The sequence below is a fragment of the Sardina pilchardus genome, chromosome 12, assembly GCF_963854185.1.
Source record: "Sardina pilchardus chromosome 12, fSarPil1.1, whole genome shotgun sequence".
Classification (NCBI taxonomy): Eukaryota; Metazoa; Chordata; class Actinopteri; order Clupeiformes; family Clupeidae; genus Sardina; species Sardina pilchardus.
Window position 1 is genome coordinate 20,069,678 of NC_085005.1, and position 8,078 is coordinate 20,077,755.

At 48.6% G+C, this 8,078-nt stretch overlaps 1 protein-coding gene across 1 annotated transcript in view; it reads left to right on the forward strand.

Annotated features, from left to right (window-relative positions):
• The window catches only part of LOC134097384 (nesprin-2), a 135,044-nt gene that overhangs the window by 102,427 nt on the left and 24,539 nt on the right, over nt 1–8,078 (forward strand). The window contains exons 94-95 of the mRNA XM_062550267.1: nt 2,227–2,388; nt 5,057–5,223. Coding sequence (XP_062406251.1) covers nt 2,227–2,388; nt 5,057–5,223 — 329 coding nt within the window. The remainder of the gene's footprint in view (nt 1–2,226; nt 2,389–5,056; nt 5,224–8,078) is intronic.

Sequence of the window (8,078 nt, forward strand, 5' to 3'; positions counted from 1 at the left end):
CTCACAGTTGGACAAGCCACCAGGGGTGCTTCTTCTGAGAGAGTCATTGAAGAGCTACCACCATTAAATGATAGAGAGACTATCATTTTAAACACTCTCTCTCTCTCTCTCTCTCTCTGTTCATTTCCACTGTGGTTGCCAGCCTCGCTGTGCTTTTGGGGAAGCCCAGTCCTGAGTGACAGAGAGTGTCTGTGTTCTAACTGGATGGGAGGAATGCCTCTGTGAATGGGGAGACGAGCACAATGCCAGGGACTAATTTAGCTCCGATGCGCTCTGCGCTGAAACCTGGCCTTGGCCTACATCGCCTCGCTCGGACGCCAGGGAATCTCACGTCAGGGCAGAGACACAAAAAGGGCCTTGTTTGGTAAACGAACATCTCCTGGGGCTGTTAGTATTTCTGCTGCTGCTGCGGCTGCTGTCACAACGGCTGCTGTGGTGGTGGTGATGGTGGTGGTGGTGGTGGCGGTGGGTCCGCAGCGGTTGGTTGGTTGGTTGATTGCAGTCTGTGATTGGTGGGCACTCATCCCTGTAGGCAAAGTGAAGCTTGAAGAGTTTGTGTTTGTGTTTGAATGTTTTTTTTAAAAAAACGAGAGAGTGTGTGTGTGTGTTTGGGAGACTGCAGGCCAACAGGTTGCAGGTGGAGGCAGCCAGTGAGTGGAATGGGATGGCAGATGGCCAGCCCGCTAGCGCCAGGGGCTAGGAGGAGTCTGCTGAGGACAGGCCTATTGTGTGTGTGTGTGTGTGTGTGTGTGTGTGTGTGTGTGTGTGTGTGTGTGTGTGTGTGTGTGTGTGTGTGTGTGTGTGTGTGTGTGTGTGTGTGTGTGTGTGTTGTGTGTGTGTGTGTGTGTGTGTGTGTGTGACGTTTGACAGGGAAGCGCCTGCCTGCCTCCCTCGCCCAGGCCAGCATGGCCCACAATAGCCACTCACTCCCCCCAGTCTCAAGGGACAAGACAAATGCCATGTTAAACAGTGTGACTAGAGTGTGAATGAAAGAGCAATGAAGGATAATATCCCACAAATAAATCACTTGCTTCTATAGGTTGCGTCAAATACATCAGCCCTAATTGCAACGGTGTTGTCAGTAATTGCGCATTATGATTTTTTGGCAAAGAGCACCTAGTTTGATTTATTGTCACCTTAAAATGTCCCTTGAGAGTCTTGAGCTGGCACAGTTTTGTTAAGGACAGTTTATAAAACCATTTTTCTGCGACATTAGGACCAATGTTTTTTGTCGTTATATTACTGACTTAATGCATTCGTATCCCCCGAAAGAAGCCTTTTTTACTAAGAGTCTACAACCCCATGACATTTTGGAGGGAAATGAAAAACGGATTGAAAACGAAAGGGTGTTCTGGCTGGGTTTTTTTTCCCCCTTCTTCTTCTTTTTTTTTTTGGGCCGTGCCATTGTGTCTAGTGCCGCTGTACCCGAAGGGGCCCAAAGCTGTGAAACGAACCGGCGCTGTCAGGCCCGTTTAGCACACCCCAGTCTCACAGCGTGGCGTGTGCTCCGGTAAAAGCACTCCTAATTTCAAAAACACTTTTCGGACCTTCAAGGGTGGTTTCTCTGCTGTGAAAGGTTCAACTTTTTCCATTTAGATGTGTTGTTGTTTTTTTTTTCAGTTCTTCTTGAACTTTGACTCACCTTTTGAATACTTATTTAGTTGACCTTACAGCACTCCATCATCTTAATGAGCGAGATCCTTTAGAGATTGACCAATGAAGTCTTTATTATGCTAAATGAGTATTGGGGCACCTTTTGTCAGCGTGTGATGATTACAAATGACTAGCTTATCTGCAGCAGAAAGGGTGTGAATGAGTTATTGATCTGATGTTATTAGAACGTGTTACTTTCATGTAACCTGCCAGTGAAGTATAAAGAAACTTGAGCAAGACTACATACATAGTGTGTATGTATGTTTTCATAGGTGTGTTTGTGTGTGTGTGTGTGTGTGTGTGTGTGTGTGTGTGTGTGTGTGTGTGTGTGTTTGTGTCTGTCTGTTTTTGTTCACCACAGTTTATGCAAAGCTTATGTTTAGGCGTATGGGGGGGGGGGTTTAAGTTGGTCATGTATGATATATCTGTATGTGTGTCTCTGGGGATCATGCCCTTGTGTGTGTGTTTGCATGTAAATGTGTGTGTGTATGTCAGCTTAATGCATAATTAAGTATACATTATTGTATATGTGAGTCTCACTATCCATCTCACCGCCCCCTCCCCATCTCCCAGGTGTCCCTGCGTAAGCAGGAGATCGCCGACCGGCTCCACGCCTGGGTGGTGTTCAACGACAAGAACAAGGAGCTGTGCGAGTGGCTGCTGCAGATGCAGAACAAGGTGGCCCACAGCGGCGAACACCTCAGCATCGAGGAGATGGTGGACAAACTCAAGAAGGTGAGCGCTCAGGCAGTGTGTGTGTGCGTGCGCGTGTGTGTGTGTCTGCGTGTGTGTCTGCGTGCGTGCTTATGTGTGTGTGTGTGTGTGTGTGTGTGTGTGTGTGCATGTGCGCGTGCGTGCGTGCGTGCGTGCGTGCGTGCGTGCGTGTGTGTGTGTGTGTGTGTGTGTGTGTGTGTGTGTGTGTGTGTGTGTGTGTGTGTGTGTGTGTGTGTGTGTGTGTGTGTGTGTGTGTTTGCGTGTGTGTGTGTGCATGCTTATGTGTGTGTGTGTGTGTGTGTGCATGTGCGCGTGTGTGTGTGTGTGTGTGTGTGTGTGTGTGTGTGTGTGTGTGGGAGGTGAAAAGAAACTGGTAAAAAGCTGGTAAAAAGAAACACTCCATGTAGGGGGTGGGGTCGAGGAGGACCATATGGGGGCTGCTCCACAGATGACAAGAGTGTATAGAGAGCATAGAAAGGCTTCATCCATGTGGCTTGTTTTTAATTAACAGTCTTATTAGTGTTCATTATGGTAATGTATGGCCTACATATCATCCATTTGCCTTGTATTTACATTTGGTGTACAGTACATTAGCATTTACATTCGTCTAGCTTGCAGCTTGGAACCTGCCTGCTACTTGTTGTGTAAATTTTCATCCTTAAGCTCAGGATTTTGGGTTTACTGGATGCGTTGAGCCTCCTCAATCAGTGTGACCTGTACTGACTGTTCGTTAAGGGACACAGCAGAAAGCGAGAGTTTTGTTCACAAGAAAAAAAGCAGTCTGTGTGGGCTCAGGTGGTTTGAAAGATTGGCCCAATTACAGAACTCTCAGGTCATGGAGGACAGGACAAAGCCAGCCAGCAGACGACGAGTTCAACCTGGCTAAGCTTGGGCCGTAATCCTGCTATAGGTTTCCCATTCCTTGTGTTTTTGTGTGGGACAAGTGGGGTCCAGGGAGGGTGTTGTTTACTGAAGGGATTGACGCCGTGAGTGAGTGACTACATCAGCCTGATCAAAGTGTTTTAATGCCTGTGGCATGATGAGATGCTATTTAATTACTTTTTTAAACTCGTTTGTCCTTTTGACAACCTAGAGTTGTCCAAGTCATTCATCAGTGAGATCATACAGTGAGTGAATGTTGTGAAGCCTGTATAAACCAACAAGACAAAACCAACGTTCTTCCATTAAATCTTTGGTGTAAAATCAGTACTGTTTTTCTCTCCGAACGTGATTTAGCCAATCAAGGATTGAAGCTACCCGTTTGAAAATATGATATTTTATACGTACAAACAGCACTTGCCTAAGATGGCGTAACTGTGTGCTGTGGCTGTCCTCCCTGTAGCCAGAGCAGTGCACTTTGGCTTTGTTTACCTATCTCTCTCCAGCTGGACCGTCAAAAGGCTCCGCCAATGACCGCAGCGAAGCTCTGCTGATTTGTGTCTGGTCTTAGCAGGCCAAGCGTACAGTGCCCATAAAAGTAGTTAAAGACCAATAGAGGCTGAAACCGTAGTACCGCTTTTTAGCTTATTCTCATGTAACTAAACTCTTTAACGAGACCTGGAGGCTATAGTGTTATTTAGGGCAGAATGGGTGGTGCGGGCTATAAGCAACTGTTTGTTTACCCCCTTTTGTCACACGACAACAATGGGCTCCTGTATGGAGGCTGTTCTTTTCATCGGCTGCTGAGAGGGCTCTCTCTCCATGCAGGATGTTCATTAACACATCCATAGATCTGGCCCAGTTTGACAGTGGGGGCTTTAAAGGGAACTACTAATCACACGAATGTGGGAGAAAGGGAGAGAGAGAGAGAGAGAGAGAGAGAGAGAGAGAGACAGAGCGAAAAAGGAGGGCATTGTTCTGTTTAGGTGTTGTCGGGGGCAACGGTACTGTCCCATAGATCAAAGTGGCGTGTCGAGAGGCGTAATCAGGCCGAGGCTGGACAGGTGATCTGCAGTGCAGTGCAGCCCTGGCGCTGAGGAGGCCTGAGGGGCTGGTAGGGGTTATGTTTCACGAGGGAGTGCAGCGTCGCAGTCTGTGGAGCGTCTTCAAACACTGGCAATTGTTAATGGTGCTGTTTGCCAGATAATGGTTGCTCTCTGTCTCTCTCTCTTTCTCTCTCTCTCTTTCTCTCTGTCTGTCTGTTGCCTCTCTTTCAGTCTCTCTCTTTCCCTGTTTGTCTGTCTCTTTCTTAGTTTCTTTCTCTCTCTCTCTCATGAGTGTTCCTTGAGAGAGCTGAGGTATCACACACGGATGTGTAAGTAGTATGTAAATAGTACACAATATTGTTTTAATAAAGGTGTGTGAAGTGAAGTGAAGTCTCTCTTTCTCTCTCTCTCTCTCTCTCTCTGTCTCTCTGTCTCTCTCTCCCATGTGAGTGTTCCTTGAGAGCTGTCATACACGGATGTAGCTAAAGCCTCGGGAAGCTGCGTAAGCAGTCTTACAGTAATAACTTGGCATAGAAAGTTGATGGTGAGATTTTAACAGCTGTTGGGAGTGTCCTAAGCCACCCCCGAGGGGGTTAGTTAGTAGCCGCTCGCTTGTCTTCGTGTCACTTTTTTCTTTTCGTGAGGGCTCTGGTCAGTGATTCCAAAAGCCGCATGGCCATTGTTATCGGTCATCCGTCGCTAACCATCACCCTCTCCCTCCTCTCCCCCGTCCCTGTCATGTGCCTGCTGTGTCCTGTCTGAAGGATTGCATGGAGGAGATCAACCTGTTCAGCGAGAACAAGAGCCACCTCAAGCAGCTCGGGGAGCAGCTCCTGTCCGCCAGCGACAAGACCAAGGAGGCCGAGGTGCACGGGGCCATCCGCGACGTCAACGCCCGCTGGCAGAGCCTCTTCGACCACATCGAGACCAGGTGAGGGAGCGCTCAGCTGAGCTGTGTCTCTCTTTCTGTCTCTCTCTCTCTCTCTCTCTCTCTCTCTCTCTCTCTCTATCTGTCTATCTATCTGTCTATCTCTCTATCTATCTATCTATCTATCTATCTCTCTATCTATCTATCTGTCTATCTATCTATCCACTGGTATCTATCTATATATCTGTCTATCTATCTGTCTATCTATCTATTAGTCTCTTTCTAACTGTCTATTGAAGTATTTGAGTTTTCTCAAATACATTGGAGAGAGTTGAGTTGTTGTTGGACAAAAATGTTCTTCAGTCTTTAGTTTGACTGTCTTGTTGTGTGCGTTCATTGTTTTCCATCTGCGGGGGATTTTGGTCATTTTGACACTCACCTGCCACCGTCCCCGACCTCCACTCAGAAACACACACACACACACACACACACACTGAGACCTTGTTTTTCCCCTTCTCCGTCGCCAACTTTAATGAGCCTCTCTGTAAACTCTGTCCCTGCCTGCGGTGAAGCGGACGAGTAATCCAGTCCCCAATTACCTCTAAGAGCAGCCGTATGCGCCGGCGAACGCGGAGAGAGAGGGCGACGACCGCGTCGGCAGAGCACTAACGGAGGCCCCCCAAAAACAGACGCACTTAGCCCTGAGAGGGGCCAGCTAAAGAGGGCCCAGGTGCCTGCACTCCCGTGCCCCCTCCACGCATCTGCTCCCGGTCGGGGGTCCTCGTTTAGTTATCATCCCGCTGGGTAGGCTGCGCCCCTTGGCTGAATTAGCACCCCGCGGCACACACACTTAAGTGTTTAAGAGAAAGAGAAAGAGAGAGAGAGAGAGAGAGAGAGAGAGAGAGGGAGAGGGAGAGAGAGAGAGAAAGAGATAGAGAGGATGCATCTAGTAAGAACATTGGAGTTTGTTTGGTTTGTTTATTGTCAACAAACAAAGACCAGACAACGTGAGGAGGGATGGGAGGTGTAGGAGCAACTCAACACAACAGACAAGCTAATCTGATATAGATTTTGCATGCCTATTTTATTGCCCATTTATTGTGTACTGTGCTCTCCCATGTTCTGTTCATTGTGTTGTGCTTTTCGCAGCCACAATAAATGAACTTTTAGATCGTCACAAAAAAGCTTCTATGATATGAAGAATTAGTGCCGTGTGTCTGAGGACCATTTAGTAAACATTTGTGTAATCCCATGAAATGGCTTGAATTTGTTGGTATCAGAATTGTTTTATGGAATACATATCCAGTCACAAAGGCACATATAAATACAGTACGTGCTTCAGATTATGTCCATTATCAAAATAATCCAATTGTTTGTGAGTGTTTTAGTAAACATGTTGTCTGTCTCAGACGCTTTCACCGGCTCCCCGCGCCGAGGTCACTCATCTCATCTGTCTGTCACACATCAGGTTATATAAGTCCAGACGGCCTTTACTGTACCTCACAGATGTCATAACTAGCACCAGACAAAGTGTGTTATGATTTTTCTTTAGGGGTGGGGGTGAGGTTGGGGGGTGGGGGTGGGGGTATTATGTCTGGTTTAAGTTGGTGTTGGGTGTCAGTGTCCTGGTTCCTTCGTGTGACACTTCACTGCTGTTACTGTCACTGCTCCCGCCTGGCCCGGCCGCCGAAGCTAACGTCGCTAGCGAGCGCTGTCGCTACCAAGGCGAGCAAGCCCAAAACCCCAAACAGATGGCAGCAGTCGGCAGAGGCCGAGGGGATTTAAGCGAGGCCCTCCATGGTCGTGGTGGCAGCGCAGTCCCTGGCTTTGCCATATGGCCCACCCGGCTGGGACAGTGGATCCGGTGCCCCCCCCCCTTCCACTCCAGCCATGGGGATGGGGGGTTGGGGTGTGCAGGGGGGGCGGGGGGGTCAGGGTTGGCTGTCACCCTACATTAATGATGATGACACGAAAAAGGAGGAGGAGGAAGAAGGCGCTAAGCGGGGGGTGGAAGATTCTCCAAGCGCTGACACGGAGCTTGGAGCTCCCCACCCCTTCAGGCCTCCACACACACGCACACACACAGACACACACAGACACACACATACTGTAAACACACACACACACACACGCATACACACACATATTGTACACACACGCACACATGCACATACATACATACACATACAGTGTATACACACACACACACACACACACACACACACACACACACACACACACACACACAATGCATTTAGGAAGGAACGAATAAATGGCCAGCTGCTGTCAAGGGCTTAATCTAGGGGCCCCAATCTGATCTGATCGGATCTGGGGTCAGTTGGGTTGAGTCTTGCTGGGTTTTGGCTGGGGTTGTGCTAGGCTAGGCTGGGCTAGGCTAGGCTAGGCTAGGCTACCCCACCCCCCATTCAAAACATACAGAGGAATACTGTGTGTGTGTGTGTGTGTGTGTGTGTGTGTGTGTGTGTGTGTGTGTGTGTGTGTGTGTGTGTGTGTGTGTGTGTGTGTGTGTGTGTGTGTGTGTGTGTGTGTGTGTGTGTGTGTGTGTGTGTGTGTGTGTGTGTGTGTGTGTGTGTGTGTGTGTGTGTGTGTGTGTCACCTCCTGGAGTTTTAAGCCCTTAAAGACGCACACGCAGCTTTAGTTTCTGACGGTTGTCTGGCTGGCCTCGGCCTGACCCTGAAAGAGTCTCTCTAGACAGCACCGTGAACTTGTGAACCCTGATTAGCACTATGTACTGTCCCTCCATTGCTGGGTATTGGGACCTGTCCACACACGACAGCAGAGAAAGTGAAAGATGGAGCCACGAGAGAAAGACAGAGAGAGAGAGAGAGAGAGAGAGAGAGAGAGAGAGAGAGAGAGGAGATACTAAACAGAGGATAGGGAGTTGTCCTGTTGACAG